The following is a 20,210-nucleotide window of genomic DNA, read 5'->3' on the forward strand; positions in this document are numbered from 1 at the left end:
ATGGAGCACTACATGTAACTATAGTGTTAGATGTAAATACAGAGCACTACATGTAACTATAGTCTTAGATGTAAATACAGAGTACTAAATGTAACTATAGTCTTAGATGTAAATACAGAGTACTACATGCAACTATAGTGTTAGATGTAAATACAGAGTACTACATGTAACTATAGTGTTAGTTGTAAATACAGAGTACTACATGTAACTATAGTGTTAGATGTAACTACAGAGTACTACATGTAACTATAGTGTTAGGTGTAAATATAGAGTACTACATGTAACTATAGTGTTATATGTAAATATGGAGAGTTAGATGTAAATACAGTGCTGGGTGTTAATATAGAGTATTAAATGTAAGTTTTTAGTATTGGGTGTAAATACAGTGTTAGGTGTTAATATAGAGTGTTAGATGTAAATATAGAGTGTTAGATGTAAATAAAGAGTGTTAGGTGTAAATATAGAGTATTAGATGTAAATAAAGGGTGTTGGATGTACATGTAGAGTGTTAGATGTAAATATAGAGTGTTAGATGTAAATAAAGAGTGTTAGGTGTTAATATAGAGTGTTAGGTGTTAATATAGAGTGTTAGATGTAAATATAGAGTATTAGATGTAAATAAAGAGTGTTAGGTGTTAACAGAGTGTTAGGTGTTAATATAAAGTGTTAGATGTAAATAAAGAGTGTTAGGTGTTAATATAGAGTGTTAGGTGTTAATATAGAGTGTTAGATGTAAATATAGAGTGTTAGATGTAAATAAAGAGTGTTAGGTCTAAATATAGAGTATTAGATGTAAATAAAGAGTGTTGGATGTACATGTAGAGTGTTAGATGTAAATATAGAGTGTTAGATGTAAATAAAGAGTGTTAGGTGTTAATATAGAGTGTTAGGTGTTAATATAGAGTGTTAGATGTAAATATAGAGTATTAGATGTAAATAAAGAGTGTTAGGTGTTAACAGAGTGTTAGGTGTTAATATAGAGTGTTAGATGTAAATAAAGAGTGTTAGGTGTTAATATAGAGTGTTAGGTGTTAATATAGAGTGTTAGATGTAAATATAGAGTGTTAGATGTAAATAAAGAGTGTTAGGTCTAAATATAGAGTATTAGATGTAAATAAAGAGTGTTGGATGTACATGTAGAGTGTTAGATGTAAATATAGAGTGTTAGGTGTTAATATAGAGTGTTAGATGTAAATATAGAGTGTTGGGTGTAAAAATAGTGTGTTAGATGTAAATATAGAGTGTTAGGTGTTAATATAGAGTGTTAGATGTAAATATAGAGTGTTAGATGTAAATATAGAGTGTTAGGTGTTAATATAGAGTGTTAGATGTAAATATAGAGTGTTGGGTGTGAAAATAGTGATACGCGTAAAAGCAGAGTGTTTGCTGTAAATATTGTGTAAGGTGTAACTATTATGCAAGATGTAAATTAGAGTGTTGAGTGTAAATATAGAGTGTTAGGCGTAAATACAGAGTGTTAGGCTTAAATATAGTGTAGGGTTGAAGCATAGAACGTTAGGTCTAAATATAGAGTGTCAGATGTAAATATAGAGTGTTAGGTGTAAATACTGTTATGGCGGTACATCTAGCTTAGGCCACAGCGTCATCTTTAGCAATGTTTACAGCATGACATTTCTCGTTCACTGCACCATCATAACATGTATTTTGTTCATGAAGTGAGCTATTTCATGCAACTACGAATGACTCTATTGGTTATACGTAATTGTTACACTTAAAAGGTCCCAGTATTAATTCACAGTTATGTAGACTTATTTCAGCAGATGCGATTTTAAAGTTCGTTCATGCGGAGCACATGTTGCGTATTACCGCTACGATGTGTTGTCGACGGATGTTGTAAGAGACGTATTTTTAACTGATCTGACTTTTGATTAAAACGGCTTGACTACTTACATCTTAAATGCACGATGTCTTGTGTAGTTAGAATTGTATTTGTAATCATTCGTGTTGAAATCTCTAGAATTAATTCTTTTAGCGTGTCTCGTGTCTTCTGTCTTGATGTATATATACGATTACGTCACTTCAGCATAGAATGTTTGATGTTCGATTTTGAATAACTAACTAATAATCACTGGGCAGTCATTGGTGCGGTTCTACTCAGCACAGAATTGTTCATTTAAAATTGTGTTAGGACCATGAGGCGCCGTAGCGGACAAGATCTGGTCCAATGAGAAGGTTGCAGTTGAAATTTCGATGTCGTATGTCGAGAAAACCAATATCACGTGTTGGATGAAATGGCATGTCCTTAAAGTTCCATTTTCTAGATCGAGATTTTAGATGTTATGTGTTGAATTATACAGTGGTGGTTTTAAGTTATATTTCCTATGTCGTTGTGTTACAGTTTATTTTGAATTACACAGCGGTGGTTGAAATTTCAATATCAGATGTCAAGAATCCCTAATTCACACGTTGTATGCAACTGTTTGTGATGAAAGTTCAATTTCATATGGAAAGTATTTAGATTTTATCTGTTGAATTTCACAGCAACGATAAGCAGCCTCCTTGTTTAAAAATAGCACGGTCCGTTCACGAGAGTGACCTCTAGCGAAGAAATTCATAGTAATTCTCGACCTGTGACTGTAAATATAGTGTTAGATGTAAATATAAAGTGTTAGATGTAAATACAATGTGTTCGATGTAAATATAAAGTGTTAGATGTAAATACAATATGTTAGATGTAAATATAAAGTGTTAGATGTAAATACAAAGTGTTAGATGTAAATACAAAGTGTTAGGTGTAAATATAAAGTGTTAGATGTAAATACAAAGTGTTAGATGTAAATACAAAGTGTTAGAGATGTAAATATAAAGTGTTAGATGTAAATACAAAGTGTTAGATGTAAATATAAAGTGTTAGATGTAAATACAATGTGTTAGGTGTAAATATAAAGTTTGAGGTGCAAATACAGAGTGTCATTAATGACAATTAGAACCTAAATATTGTCTTTTAGTCACACAAAAAACTTAAAATTCAATGTTGGCAAAAGAATCTAAAAGTATTGGACAGTTTAGCCCTTACATTGCACACGTCTCCAGAACCTCTAAAGACAGCGTGTACAATTTTATAGCATTTAGCATCGATGATTCGTTCTCTGGAAAGAGAGGTTAACATTTTCAAAAATTCACATGAATCTTAAGCGCAACAAACTTAAAACTTAGCTGTATACGCTGTGACCCACCAACAGCCACGCAAAAGGTACAACAATAAACACGAATGACAAAGTGGATTAAAGGGCTAGGTTTGAAAATGTAATCGACTATCCATTAAAAGAATAAGGGAAATAACTCTTGCCCCGCAAAGACATTTTGTGGTCACACTTAAGTGCCATTAGTAACACTATAAGCTGGACGGGGTGGGTGGGATTTGGTACGGGGTGGGTGGGTGTAGTATAGCCAAAACTCACCTGTAGTATATAATAAGAGAAAAGATTTAAATTATTAACTTTAAAAAAATCCTTCTATTTACATGTTCAGGGACATTCTGTTTTCCGCCAAAATGTATATGTACGAGCTAACATAGGCAATTTGATAATTTATCATTGAGATAGTAGTGAGCTATTGCATTGTCATCGTCTTGTTGCATGAAGACTATTCAAGATGCAACGAGTTAACATCACGATGCCTGTAATGGAGGCAGCCATTTTGATCTTGTTCCAGTCAACCTGGTCCCTTACCTGAGAGTCATATTACATCCATATTACACCACTATCTGTAACTCGAATGACTATCAAACTTTCCTTATTAAAAGTAATTATCGTCGATTTTGATAGTAACGAATGAAATTTGGAAACATTCTTGAAATACATACCATAAACTTATTTGCTTGTTTACATTACATGTTTGCTAGTTTACATTACACTTCTTTTCTTTCACCGCTTGTAATATATATATATATATATATATATATATATATATACACACACACACAGATAGAGATATGTTTGTGTGTCGTTTTTATGTATGTATGTATGTATGTATATATGTGTGTGTGTATGTGTGTGTGTGTATGTATGTATGTGTGTGTATGTATGTATGTATGTATGTATGTATGCATGTATGTATGTATCATAATGATAGATAGATAGATAGATGGATGGATGGATGGATGGATAGATAGATAGATAGATAGATAGATAGATAGATAGATATGAAGGCCAACTGTCCAGCAAACCAATGATTAAGGGATGAATACAAGAAATGGCCGGCTGAGTAACATTGGTGATTGTTTGATCGATCATTCTTTCAAAGACGGAAGTGAAAAAACTTGAAGAATTTCAGTAAAATACAATTTGGATATGTTGGGTTAGCGTTAACTCTAACATTCAAGGTGAAGTACAGTTTGGATTTATCCAAGAAATCTATGGTGCATAGCCAGATATTTTCAACACGAGACACGACTCTAGCAGCAAGTATACGAAATGATACCACCAAAAACGCGTCTCTAACAAGTATACGAAATGATACCACCAAAAACGCGTCTCTAACAAGTATACGAAATGATACCACCAAAAACGCGTCTCTAACAAGTATACGAAATGATACCACCAAAAACGCGTCTCTAACAAGTAGACGTAATGATACCACAAAAAAGGGCTCTAACACTCTAGCATAAATCATAGGTAATTATACCACCAGACAACGAGACTCCATGAACAAGTAGACGTAATGATACCACCAGAAAGTGACTCTAACAACAAGTAGATGTCCAAGTATAACACTATAACTTTAATTATACGTAATTTTACCACCAAAAAACGTGACTAATGGAACAAGAAGACGTACTAAGGCCACCAAAAAAACGCGACTCTATGAAAAAGTAGACGTCATGATACCACCTAAAACGCGACTTTAACAACACGTAGACGCCATGATACCAACCAAAAACGCGCCTCCAACAACGCGCAGACGCCATGATACCACCAATCACGCGACTCTAACAAGAAGTAGACGTACTAACATTAACCTTAATAAAGCCAACCGCTTGGAAAGTGAGACAGAATTAGAGTTCTTGGTACAAAAGATAATGAATATTACGTGTATCCCAGTGTGTGTGTGTGTGTGTGTGTGTCAGTTTATAGTGATGTCTAGCACTGGGGCATCATGCCGCAGACACGTAGCATGATGTCCCACCCAGCCATATTATCCTGACACCAGGTCGACCAGTTCTAACACTAACCTCCTAATGCTGAGCGCTAAGCGAGGGAGCTGTTAGTACCAATTTTGTAAGTCTCTGGTATGACTCGGCCGGGTTCGAATCCACGACCTCCCGCTTCCGAGGTGGACGCTCTAACCACTAAGCCACCGGAGGGGTATGTGTGTGTGTGTGTGTGTGTGTGTGTGTGTGTGTGTGTGTGTGTGTGTGACTTAGATTTTAACGCTGGTTTTAACAATATTTCAGTCATATCGTTTGGATGTCTGCAGTGTGGCAGTCCATAGTGATGTCTAGCACTCAGACATCATGCCGCAGACATGTAACATCATGTCCCACCCAGTCACATTATCCTGACACTAGGTCATCCAGTCATTAACACTAACCTCTTAGTGATGAGCGCCTTGGGAAGCAGATGCTAGTACCATTTTTACCCCATTGTGGGACAACTTAAACTTGAAAATATCGAGCGAATACAGGTTGAAGGTTGGATTTGACGTCTACTATTGATAACGTACTTCCCCTTCTTCCTTTTCCCTCTCTCCAGTTTTCAGAAGAAAAAAAAGCAAGGTACTGGATGAATTGAAAATGGCAAAGTAGATTTAAAGTTTTATCTTTTGATTTTCAAACATTCTATTCTTTGATTAACAATTTAAAGATATATCTTAAGAAGACTTATAAAATACCTGTAATTAAAAATGACGTATAAAATACCTGTAATTAAAAATGATGTATAAAATACCTGTAATTAAAAATGACGTATAAAATACCTGCAATCAAGAAGACATTCAAAATTACTATAATTAAGAAGACATATAAAGAAACTGTAATTAAGAAAACGTAAAATAACTCCAATTAAGAAAACGTAAAATAGCTTCAATTAAGAAGGCATATAAAATAACTAATCAATTTTATGAGAAGTTTATTTATCATATCTTACAACTGAGAATTTTTACAAACAACAAAGAGGTAAAACTATGAATGAATGTTCAAAAACCAATCTCTAATCAATACTGTATAAAATTACATGCTTTATTAGATTTCTGGATACCAACCCATCTTTAATCAATACTGTATAAAATTACACGCTTTATTAGATTTCTGGATACCAACCCATCTCTAATCAATACTGTATAAAATTATATGCTTTATTAGATTTCTGGATACCAACATATAATCACACATGTACATATCCAAATATATTGCAATTTAACAAATTTCAAGGATAGGTACAATGCATCACAAATGGATATATCCAGGGCCGAATTAAGGTTATGAGGGGCCTAAGGTTAACAGGAGGAGGGGCCTAAGGCTAACAAGAAGAAGGGCCTAAGGCTAACATGAGGAAGGGCCTAAGGCTAACAAATGGAGGGGCCAAAGCTAACAGGAAGAAGGGTCTAAGGCTAATAGGAGGAGGGCCTAAGGCTAACAGGAGGAGGGGCCTAAGGCTAACAGGAAGAAGGGTCTAAGGCTAACAGGAGGAGGGGCCTAAGGCTAACAGGAAGAAGGGCCTAAGGCTAACAGGAAGACGGGCCTAAGGCTAACAAGAGGAAGGGCCTACGGCTAACAGGAGGAGGAGCCTAAGGCTAACAGGAGGAGGGCCCTAAGGCTAACAGGAGGAGGGGCCTAAGGCTAACAGGAGGAAGAGCATAAGGCTTAATCTGGCCCTGGTTATATCTACATCATGAATGTACTACATAAGCGTGGTTAATAATTCAAGAGAACTAACTCAGATCAATGTCGATATTCTGCCACAGTCAAACAGGCACAACCCACATTTTTCGGCATAAAAAAAACCACATTCTATAATGTTTCATTGCTCTTTCAAAGCTAGAAATTTTGTCAGAGCTCTTGAAGTCAAACATTTTTGGAGATAAATACATGAAGACAGAGATAGGTAAATAAATATAACAGTCTGGAAAACACCTAAGTAGACAGCATGTTAGGGGCAATTTCAAAGTCTCTAGCAATCAGGTTGTTCTATAAATGCTTACATTTCATTGCATGAACACGTGATTTTGTTTGCTTATTTGTTTTCACTAAATCACAAAATGGGAAGTGTGAATTTTAATACAGAAAAACGTTGTGTTCCAGACTTTTCTATACATCTTTTATAGGATGCACTTTTGTCCTGATTCAGTATCCACACAAAGTATCAGTCGAACATATCAGTATGGAGATATATGTACAATAGTGGTACGGACATATCAGTATAAATGGGGTACGGACATAGTACAATTGTGGTACGGACATATCAGTACAATAGGGATACGGATATATCTGTACAACAGTGGTACGGACATATCAGTACAACATTGGCATGGACGTATCAGTACAACAGGGGTACGGACATGTCAGTACAATAGTGGTACAGACATTTCTATGTATATAATGTAAAATGAAAGTAGGATTTTTTTTAACTAAAAAAGAATCAGCATACCAAAATCATCAACATCATCATCAGGATGAATAACAGGTCCAAAGAAAAAGCAGAAACTCGATATAAAATAGAGTGAAATTCATTTAATCATAATTTCATCAATATTCGTATGATTAAGTCATCTTTAGCTTCCTTGGATACAATACAGGCTTCTTTAACTTCCTTGGATACAAGACATACTTCTTTAACTTCCTTGGATACTACCAAAACATCTTGAACTTTCTTGTTCTTGAAATCTTGGGCAATATTTACAGTCGATGTGGTTGCTACAAGTGTAGTGCGTGTAAAATCAGAAGAATAACAAATATTAATGAAATCGTCTGTTCTTTGCCTAAAGCTCCAATCAGCATGACAGACTAGCCATTTCCTCTTTCTTATTTTTCTCCTTATCTTATGTTATTATTATTATTATTATTAATTTTTGTTATTATTGTTGTTGTTGTTGTTGTTATGGTAAACAGGCAAATCATCAAGTATGGCGAGCATTTAAGGAATTTAAGAAGAAAGCCTCTGAAATACTATAAATAGATTTTTAAAAATAAGTATTGTCTCAAGATTTATTTAGCAAAACGTTTAGTGGGATGGTAGCATTGTATGCCTGTTTCATTTACCCTTGTCGATAGTGGCAAACTCCTAGTGGTGGGATAATGTCGTTGTATGCCTGTTTTATTTTGTGGCAATTAGTGGATGATGTCACTGTATGCCTGTTTCTTTTTAGTGGCAATTAGTGGATGATATCACTGTATGCCCGTTTTATTTTGTGGCAATTAGTGGATGATGTCACTGATTGCCCGTTTTATTTTGTGGCAATTAGTGGATGATGTCACTGTATGCCTGTTTTTTTTTAGTGGCAAACTGTTACTGGATGATGTCATTGTATGCCTGTTTGTTTTAGTGGCAAACTATTAGTGGATGATCTCATTGTATGCCTGTTTTATTTAGTGGCAAACTATTGGTGGAGGATGTCACTGTATGCATGTTTTATTTACCCTTGTCGATAGTGGCAAACTCCTAGTGGTGGGATGATGTCATTGTATGCTCGTTTTATTGTGGCAAACTCCTAGTCGGATGATGTCAATCTATGCCTGTTTTATTTACCCTTGTCGATAGTGGCAAACTGCTAGTGGTGGGATGATGTCATTGTATGCTCGTTTTATTGTGGCAAACTCCTAGTAGGAGGATGTCACTCTATACCTGTTTCATTTACCCTTGTCGATAGTGGCAAACTCATAGTGGATGATGTAAATCTATACCTGTTTTTTGTGTGGCAAACTCCTATTGAGATGATGTCACTATATGCCTGTTTTAGTTAGTGACAAACTATTAGTGGATTATGTAAATCTATACCTGTTTTTTGTGTGGCAAACTCCTAGTGGGATGATGTCACTGAATGCATGTTTTATTTAGTGGAAACTCCTAGTGGGATGATGTCACCGTATGCCTGTTTTATTTAGTGGCAAACTATTAGGGGATGACGTTACTGTATGCCTGTTTTATTTAGTGGCAATCTATAAGTGGATGATGTCACTGTATGCCTGTTTTATTTAGTGGCAATCTATAAGTGGATGATGTCACTGTATGCCTGTTTTATTTAGTGGCAATCTATAAGTGGATGATGTCACTGTATGCCTGTTTTATTTAACTTTGTCCATCGTTTTCACAAAGGGAAAAACAGATTAGTCTTCATGATTATTTCTGTCTATATTTTCTCTCTAGTTCGTGTTCACATACAGACAACCGATGGAAACTAACATAATGCATTTACTAGTCAATGAAACATGTCGATCAAAGAAGCATTTTTAGCGATCCATTGAGAAGAAACTCAGTAGGTAATTTGTTCATGCCTACTTTGAATAAAAGGTAATCACACCCTTACTTTTTTTCTTCCATTACATTTTTGTGAGTATTTCTTTACTTTCTTTATACCAGTGCATGTCATGAGTACAAAGACCCTAACCCACTGACCTATATTTGTTGTCTGAGAACACGGAGAATAATAATAAGAAACATGATAAACTGTTTAAATTTCATCTATTACATGTCATAAATAAAAGATATATCAATGGCAAAACTCTTAATTCAATATTTGTAGATAGATTGTACGTCATACTTTGGTGGATCCCCTTCTTTTGTGTCAAATGATGTCAGATGTATCATGCATCTTTTTCATGCCAATGAACTGTGATGCCAATTTTGCATAAAACTGCAAAAATCAATATCCACAGTCCCATGGATGGAAATGTCTCATTATTTTCGAATAAGTTGTTCATCTGATTTGTAAAAGGACCAGGACAAAAATCACAACAGCCCATTTCTTGACGTAAAAGATGTGAAAGGACCAGGACAAAATTCACAACAGCTCATTTCTTGACGTAAAAGATGTGAAAGGATCAGGACAAAATTCACAACAGCTCATTTCTTGACGTAAAAGATGTGAAAGGACCAGGACAAAATTCACAACAGCTCATTTCTTGACGTAAAAGATGTGAAAGGACCAGGACAAAATTCACAACAGCTCATTTCTTGACGTAAAAGATGTGAAAAGTACCAGGACAAAATTCACAACAGCTCATTTCTTGACGTAAAAGATGTGAAAAGTACCAGGACAAAATTCACAACAGCTCATTTCTTGACGTAAAAGATGTGAAAAGTACCTCTTCAAGCTCAATGCTTGTCTTGAATACTGTTCAATACGTACACAACCACTTTTTTAAAAAACTGTTCTGCTATATCAGAAATATTACATCATCACCATTTTAAAATAGAAAAATGCAATTTATCTATTTTATTTTATGTGGCATGCATTGAAGGTCTTATATCTCACAGACAAGAAAGCATGTTACGGAAGGAATACAATTTATATTATCACAATACAATATAAATGCAATTTTTAACAAATTGATAATATTTAATGTACAAAAAAAAAAACAACATTTCATGCATTCATTATTTTATGTTCTAACACTCATATCACAGATGTCTTCAGATTAAGTCAAACACATTTACATTTGTGAAAGAAAATAAGTGATAACAGTCATTGCAGTACAAACTAGATCATGAAGAGTCAACTCAGTAATGTTTCTCTGATAATTGCAAATCATATGCCTACATTCAGAAAACATTCAGTAGAATGAGCCTATTATACATATATTCAATGTATTACAATGTTGTCTGATGTTAGTTCATTTGTATGTATTTTTGTATGTGTTTGTGTGTGTGTCAGGGCCCATGTTTTGTACAATGCAGGAAAGCTGTGAACAGCTCTACATGTATTTTTGATGTATTCACTCGCCTCAAATATTTTTCTCGTTGTTTACGACACGTGACATCATATATCAGAACAGCAGAGCCTGTAAAGATGTAAGTATTAGTGAAAGGAAAATGCCATGAAATCTGGGGGAAAACGAGAAGTTAGCTCAGAAAACATCTGAAAATCTTTGTTTTTAACAATAAATTTGGGTGGGGGAGCAATGGGTCACTCTCCTAGAAGGAATTTAAGGAGCATGACAGCACGGGAGAGCAATCGTGCTTCTCAAAAACACAAGCCCTGGTGTGTGTGTGTGTGTGTGTGTGTGTTGTACACTGGTGTTTTAGATACTATTATTATAGGTATGGTGTATGTTTGTAGTTTAGAAGCTAGTGTTGCAAGATGTTGATTTTAATATTGTTATCAGTATAAAGCACTCTGAAGAATTTCCTTTATTTGCTTTTTCTCATAAACCATATTAATTCATATGGGAAGACATTACTACACACATAAAGCAGCCACTGATGTTGATACTGTCCCTCCATGATATTTGTTATATATTCTAGTTTGTACAGACTATTGTGATTTTGGCATGGCAATAATTCCTGATGATCTCTCAGTACATACTTCAAGTCATCATCTTTCTATTTACAGAAAAATACTGGAGTGGCAATAGGATTTCAACTGACGCACAGGTCTATTCGTAACTTATTTCATTATCATACATTGAAAAATAGATACTGAAAAAACGGGTTCAAACAGGATTCTTCAAAAATGCCAAGACAAAAACAAAATAAATGCCCTCACAAATTATTATCAGAATCTATGACAACACTTTTTAACACAATCTCAAGTGCCAAAATTTTACCAAACTGTACTTCAATAGTAAAATGGAATTAACTTAGTGAGGATTGCATTAATTGTTTTAGTATTTACTAAATAATATAATTAAAAGTATCTAAAAGACACATGTTAATGTCTCTTATCTTATTTTGATTGTTCCCATTATCACTCTTCTGGACTCATCGTAACAAAAACATAGAGCCTGTTTGAACAGTTATACAACATGAAGAAAGATAGCAAGACAAAAATGGATATAGTGTTTTCCAGAATAGAATCACCTTCGGATAAAACACCAAATATTTTAAAGACATTATATATTATGACTTGTTTCAAATATAAACCAATGAAAATTTCTGATATACCTCTAAGAGAATTTGTAGAAATTCTCGTACAGAATGTTGCCATCTTAAACAGTGAGAAATACAACACGTATACCATCTATTGTGCCTTCACTTCCACGTTCTGAGAAGTAGGGCTTTCATTTCTTGGCTTTTCTGGTGGATTGTTCTTCTTTTTCATGAATCCACTTTCCAGCATGCAGTCATAGATGGCCTCTCGAGACCCTGGGGTGTTCTGGAGGTAGGCGAAATAAGCTTGCCGCATGTGAGGCCTATTCAACTTATGTATCTCATTTAGTCGGTCTAGTTCCATTCGGTAAAAGTCTTCTTTCGTTCTTTTGTAGTCTTTTTTCATCCTTTCTTTGGACTTTAGGCTAAAGCTGGTTTCAAATTCACTTCTAAAAAGAAATCAAGGTTAGAGGTACATGAGATAAAAATTAAAAGTATATGAGATATAAATTACAAGTATATGAGATAAAAATTACAAGTATATGAGATATAAATTATAAGTATATGAGATTAACAATAGCAGCATGTGATATAAATATTGCAGGAGTAAGGAAGGTCAGACAAAAAGAAAATCTAATAAAATAACTTAAAACTTTGTGTTGGATAACATTTCTTCCAACTTATCATCAACCATTAGAAATGGCTGACTTTGATATTTCAAACTTTTGATCTTTGGATATTAGCTGTTCAACTAAAGCTTCATTCCAATGAAATCATTAAAAAAAACAATGCAACGGCAATAAATAAGAATTTCTTAATCATTTGAGTAGATTTTGACCCCTCTTTTTTTCATTTTGCAATTTTATTCTTAATAACCACATAAAACCATCCTTGAACAATATTTCCTATAAATCACCTGCTGATGTATTTTTAAAAAAACATTTTATCATTAAATATGCACAAAATATAAATGCTACCAAATGTGCATTATATATATATATATATATATATATATATATATATATATATATATATATTAAGTTTGATTAAGTTTCCCTGTATGTGTATATGAATCTTATGACACCAGTGTACAACACCAATAACTTAGAAATTATTACGTTCATACAATTTGAAGTATCCTCCAGTGGCTTAACAGAACCTTGTCAAACATATTGTCAATTTACCTAATGTACAAAATAAGTCTATATAAATTGGGTTTTTTTTCTAATAATGTTAAGAATGTCAGGATATGCTTGTCATGGAAGTGTGTGCACAACATTGCATTTATCTTGTATTTTAATGTCACTTGTCATGGAAGTGTGTGCCCAACATTGTATTTATCTTGTATTTTAATGTCAGTTGTCATGGAAGTGTGTGTACAACATTGTATTTATCTTGTGTTTTAATGTCAGCTGTCATGGAAGTGTGTGTACAACATTGCATTTATCTTGTATTTTAATGTCAATTGTTATGGAAGTGTGTGCCCAACATTGTATTATCTTGTATTTTAATGTCAATTGTCATGGAAGTGTGTGTACAACATTGCATTTATCTTGTATTTTAATGTCAGTTGTCTGGGTACAAAATTACCCTTGGTGCATGTTTTACATCTGTCAGAGGACTACATAAACTACCTTTTGGTGTCAGACAAATGGGTACAAAATTACCCTTGGTGCATGTTTTACTTCTGTCAGAGGACTACATAAACTACCTTTTGGTGTCAGACAACTGAGTACAAAATTACCCTTGGTGCATGTTTTACTTCTGTCAGAGGACTACATAAACTACCTTTTGGTGTCAGACAACTGAGTACAAAATTACCCTCAGTGCATGTTTTACTTCTGTCAGAGGACTACATAAACTACCTTTTGGTGTCAGACAACTGAGTACAAAATTACCCTTGGTGCATGTTTTACTTCTGTCAGAGGACTACATAAACTACCTTTTGGTGTCAGACAACTGGGTACAAAATTACCCTTGGTGCATGTTTTACTTGTCAGAGGACTACATAAACTACCTTTTGGTGTCAGACAACTGAGTATAAAATTACCCTTGGTGCATGTTTTACTTCTGTCAGAGGACTACATAAACTACCTTTTGGTGTCAGACAACTGAGTACAAAATTACCCTCAGTGCATGTTTTACTTCTGTCAGAGGACTACATAAACTACCTTTTGGTGTCAGACAACTGGGTACAAAATTACCCTTGGTGCATGTTTTACTTCTGTCAGAGGACTACATAAACTACCTTTTGGTGTCAGACAACTGAGTACAAAATTACCCTTGGTGCATGTTTTACTTCTGTCAGAGGACTACATAAACTACCTTTTGGTGTCAGACAACTGAGTACAAAATTACCCTTGGTGCATGTTTTACTTCTGTCAGAGGACTACATAAACTACCTTTTGGTGTCAGACAACTGAGTACAAAATTACCCTCAGTGCATGTTTTACTTCTGTCAGAGGACTACATAAACTACCTTTTGGTGTCAGACAACTGGGTACAAAATTACCCTTGGTGCATGTTTTACTTCTGTCAGAGGACTACATAAACTACCTTTTGGTGTCAGACAACTGAGTACAAAATTACCCTCAGTGCATGTTTTACTTCTGTCAGAGGACTACATAAACTACCTTTTGGTGTCAGACAACTGAGTACAAAATTACCCTTGGTGCATGTTTTACTTCTGTCAGAGGACTACATAAACTACCTTTTGGTGTCAGACAACTGGGTACAAAATTACCCTTGGTGCATGTTTTACTTCTGTCAGAGGACTACATAAACTACCTTTTGGTGTCAGACAACTGTGTACAAAATTACCCTTGGTGCATGTTTTACTTCTGTCAGAGGACTACATAAACTACCTTTTGGTGTCAGACAACTGGGTACAAAATTACCCTTGGTGCATGTTTTACTTCTGTCAGAGGACTACATAAACTACCTTTTGGTGTCAGACAAATGGGTACAAAATTACCCTTGGTGCATGTTTTACTTCTGTCAGATGATTGGGACATGATTAAGTTTACTTAACTAGTCAAACAATTGTGGCATGTGCAAAGTGTAGGCAATAGGAATTCACTTGACTTATATTTTCTACATGTGATTCCAGGAATTGACTTGCCTCATGCTTTATACATGTGGTTCCAGCCATTACCTGTGTACTCCCAAACCCAGATCAATCCATTACCTGTGTACTCCCAAACCCAGATCAATCCATTACCTGTGCACTCCCAAACCCAGATCAATCCACTACCTGTGCACTCCCAAACCCAGATCAATCCATTACCTGTGCACTCCCAAACCCAGATCAATCCATTGCCTGTGCACTCCCAACCCAGATCAATCCATTACCTGTTTATAACAAGAATTACTAGTGGGGTAGATCAGGTTAAAAATACCCTTTAGATTTTTTAACAAATTGCGAAACTTGAGATAACCATATAAAACTGCAAAGAAAAGTCACTAAACAATTGTAGATTAGATTACATTAATGAATTTGATCATCAGATACGTTTATTAAATACTCATGCTTTATTAAATACTCACCAAAATTTGGATATTTGAATTTTAAACTAAATACTCACCATAGGATGGATATTTTGTATATTATATACTCACCTAAGCATTGGCACGTCATTGTAATGTAATGGCTTGTAGATATTTTGTATTATTATATACTCACATAAGCATTGGCACGTCATTGTAATGTAATGACTTGTAGATATTTTGTATTATTACTTGTAGATATTTTGTATTATTATATACTCACCTAAGCATTGGCATGTCATTGTAATGTAATGGCTTGTAGATATTTTGTATTATTATATACTCACCTAAGCATTGGCACGTCATTGTAATGTAATGGCTTGTAGATATTTTGTATTATTACCTGTAGATATTTTGTATTATTATATACTCACCTAAGCATTGGCACGTCATTGTAATGTAATGGCTTGTAGATATTTTGTATTATTATATACTCACCTAAGCACTGGCATGTCATTGTAATGTAATGGCTTGTAGATATTTTGTATTATTACTTGTAGATATTTTGTATTATTATATACTCACCTAAGCATTGGCACGTCATTGTAATGTAATGGCTTGTAGATATTTTGTTTTATTATATACTCACCTAAGCATTGGCACGTCATTGTAATGTAATGGCTTGTAGATATTTTGTTTTATTATATACTCACCTAAGCATTGGCACGTCATTGTAATGTAATGGCTTGTAGATATTTTGTATTATTATATACTCACCTAAGCACTGGCATGTCATTGTAATGTAATGGCTTGTAGATATTTTGTATTATTACTTGTAGATATTTTGTTTTATTATATACTCACCTAAGCATTGGCACGTCATTGTAATGTAATGGCTTGTAGATATTTTGTATTATTACTTGTAGATATTTTGTTTTATTATATACTCACCTAAGCATTGGCATGTCATTGTAATGTAATGGCTTGTAGATATTTTGCATTATTACTTGTAGATATTTTGTATTATTATATACTCACCTAAGCATTGGCATGTCATTGTAATGTAATGGCTTGTAGATATTTTGTATTATTACTTGTAGATATTTTGTTTTATTATATACTCACCTAAGCATTGGCACGTCATTGTAATGTAATGGCTTGTAGATATTTTGTATTATTATATACTCACCTAAGCATTGGCATGTCATTGTAATGTAATGGCTTGTAGATATTTTGTTTTATTATATACTCACGTAAGCATTGGCACGTCATTGTAATGTAATGGCTTGTAGATATTTTGTATTATTATATACTCACGTAAGCATTGGCACGTCACTGTAATGTAATGGCTTGTAGATATTTTGTATTATTATATACTCACCTAAGCATTGGCATGTCATTGTAATGTAATGGCTTGTAGATATTTTGTTTTATTATATACTCACCTAAGCATTGGCACGTCACTGTAATGTAATGGCTTGTAGATATTTTGTATTATTATATACTCACCTAAGCATTGGCACGTCATTGTAATGTAATGGCTTGTAGATATTTTGCATTATTACTTGTAGATATTTTGTTTTATTATATACTCACCTAAGCATTGGCATGTCATTGTAATGTAATGGCTTGTAGATATTTTGTATTATTATATACTCACCTAAGCAATGGCACGTCATTGTAATGTAATGGCTTATAGATATTTTGTATTATTACTTGTAGATATTTTGTTTTATTATATACTCACCTAAGCATTGGCACGTCACTGTAATATAATGGCTTGTAGATATTTTGTATTATTATATACTCACCTAAGCATTGGCACGTCATTGTAATGTAATGGCTTGTAGATATTTTGTATTATTATATACTCACCTAAGCATTGGCACGTCATTGTAATGTAATGGCTTGGTAGCTAACTCTTTCTTTTCCAAGGTAATAACTGGAAATTTTGGAAGTCGTGTGCTACCCTCTTTAGGAGGTCTGGTCTTTTTAGCTTTTTCTCTGCAATTGGAACAAAATGCTTTACTATTATAATTATTATTATTATTAGTAGTAGTAGTAGTAGTATACAATGTAGTATTAGTTGCTATTGTCTCAAACTAACAACCATTTATGCCACTGTTATCACTTTTACTTCCACTACCATCATTGTTAAAAGCACTAATATCAACATACAATGGGATATTAGAACCAACTGTTGCTGTTGTTGTTAATAATGTGATTATTATTATTATTATTATTATTGCTGTTTTTGCTACTAATATCTTTGTCTCATGAGCTCTGCTTCTACAACCATGACTATTACCATCATCACTTGCTGCTTCAAGTTCTACCCTACTTTCATTACTTGTGATGTAGTAGTAGTAGTAGTAGTAGTAACAGCAGCAGTAACAATAGTAGCAACAGTATTAGTAATAGTAGTAGTACCCTTTTTCTGCCGATGAACCTTTGGCCGCTTCTTCAGCTTGTTTCTTTTGTTTCTCCTCTGGTGTTTCAATTTTAGGAAACTCCAAAAATCGTTTGTCCATGTTCAGATCAACCCATGGGTCACATAATCCAATGGCTGTGTTACGGGTCAGGTATGCTCGGATACTTTTCTCATACTGCAAAGATGATGAAATAATGCTAGAAACATGATATGACATACAAAGACGAAATAATGTTGGAAACATGACATGACATACAAATATGAAATAATGTTAGATACATAATATGACATACCAGTACAAAGATGAAATAATGTTACATACATAATATGACATACCGTACAAAGATGAAATAATGTTAGTTATTATATGCTCATTTTTTCTCCATTAACTTTACATTGTCAGAATCGTGCAATATTACCGGATACTGAACTCGTGTTCAAATACACATATTGCATTCATGTGCATAAAGGAACTACTTTCTATTGTAAACAAACAATAGATACAGATGCCAGCACTTTTGATTTGTAAACAAATCATGTAAACTCACGTAGTAGGCGCTTTACGTTGCGGTTGTTTAAATTTGTTTCTGAATGAAGTAAAGTAGATGTTTCATGAACTGCCACATACCAGCTGCTTTGGCACATTCTGCATTAACTTTTTTGACACAATGTTTCAGATTTAGGCAGCTATAGAACAGATGCAAGAAAGGGTCCTTACAAAAAACATACAAATGACAAGGCATATACTGTCTTCTTCAGCTGGTGATAAGAATGGCAAAAAAATATGCTTACAGTTTTACATCCTGAATTTCCTCAAAATGTACTTTCTTAGTTCTGCAAATCCAAATTATATGAGCCATGTCATAGGTTCTCAATTACACATTCAAAATTGTACTCCTTACTGCACTCAAAATGAAATAAGCATTAAATTCCATAGTGTCTTTTTGATAATTGCAATTGAAAGACTTCATATTTTTCTCACATTATGATTTCAAACATTCACTGACAGAAAAAGAAACACATTTGCAGATGTCAACACACTTCTCCCTTGCTTCTTCAATCCGATGTATTTCATGTGGAATTGTCACATACAAATCCAGTCCATAATCACAAAATTTCATGTAATTGAAGAAAAAAACCAAAATCTATTCATTCCAGATCAAATGGAAAGGTTGTTGCAATGTGCATTCATTCACAATATGATTCCAAATCTCAATTTTAACTAGACATGCCATTTGCTTTCAAAAGTTATGTCGAGCATGCGACTAAGTTCAAATTTATCTGGGCGGAGTTATGTGTGCAGTAATAATGTTGTTGTTGTGTAATGATGAATATGCGCTTGTGTATTTAGTTTGGAATATGGCATACATTCAGTTACTTTGTTTCTTGTAGTGTATTTTTGTTAATATAATTAAGCTTTAGGTAGAATAAGAAAATGAGCACATAATAAAAAGGTTAGTGCATTTGTATGGGAAAATATGAACTCATTTTGTCAGAAGGATATACTGCATTTCAAGGTTGTGCAGTATTTCCATTTGAAAAACTTGTTCATATTTTCCCATACAAATGCAGTAACCTATAAATACATGATATGACATACAAAGATGATGAAAGACTGTTTGATACATGATCTGACATGCAAATGAGAAAATGTTCCAAAGAAAGAAAATTGACAGAAATGATGACTCAGATGTGTTTGACAGAGAATGGGCATGATAAATGAGGATGGTGGGGTGGGAGTTGATGGAAGACGTGTTTGTGTGTGTGTGTGCACATGCATGCTCATGCATTTATTTATGTGAACAAAAGTATTGCTTATTAAAGATCGTTATTAAATTGAAGCAGTTATGGTTGTTGCCTCTGAAAATGTCTATGTATATTATTGTAACCATGGTAATATATTACACAGTCTGCAAGTTATGTACTGACTCTGCATCAGTACAGTTCAATTTGTCTAATGAAAGTCAATATAGTCGCCTTGTCTTGTCATGATTGATGCGGTGAATTGTTATGTTCACTTTGAAATATGGTATTCATCAGGGTTGTTTCCATTCTATAACAATCATAATGAAAGGAAATGATCAGTTTAATGTTAAATGGGTTGTCTATGGTCCTTACAATTCACACCTGGTATGAGATAAAGCTATTCTTCTGGTCAGTACTATTCCCACTTATGGTCAATACAGTCCATACCATGAGATCAAGCTCTTCTTACATTCGATACAATTCACATCCGGTATGAGATTAAGCTCTTCTTAAATTCAATACAATTCACACCTGATATGAGATTAAATTCTTCTTAAATTCAA

At 34.0% G+C, this 20,210-nt stretch overlaps 1 protein-coding gene across 6 annotated transcripts in view; it reads right to left on the reverse strand.

Moving 5' to 3' along the window:
* Positions 1 to 6,072: 6,072 nt before the first annotated feature.
* LOC149783106 (uncharacterized) overlaps positions 6,073 to 20,210 on the reverse strand; it is a 78,502-nt gene continuing 64,364 nt past the window's right edge. For 3 of the 6 annotated variants that reach the window (XM_089931325.1, XM_089931324.1, XM_089931323.1), the window contains 3 exons: positions 17,901 to 18,076; positions 17,346 to 17,474; positions 6,073 to 12,433 (listed from right to left, as the gene is read on the reverse strand). In XM_089931325.1, coding sequence (XP_089787451.1) covers positions 12,136 to 12,433; positions 17,346 to 17,474; positions 17,901 to 18,076 — 603 coding nt within the window. In that variant the 3' untranslated portion in view covers positions 6,073 to 12,135. The remainder of the gene's footprint in view (positions 12,434 to 17,345; positions 17,475 to 17,900; positions 18,077 to 20,210) is intronic. The other 3 variants (XR_016413545.1, XR_016413544.1, XR_016413546.1) reach the window with 3 other exon arrangements.

The sequence above is a fragment of the Sinohyriopsis cumingii genome, chromosome 14, assembly GCF_028554795.1.
Source record: "Sinohyriopsis cumingii isolate HCF-2022 chromosome 14, ASM2855479v2, whole genome shotgun sequence".
Taxonomy (NCBI): domain Eukaryota; kingdom Metazoa; phylum Mollusca; class Bivalvia; order Unionida; family Unionidae; genus Sinohyriopsis; species Sinohyriopsis cumingii.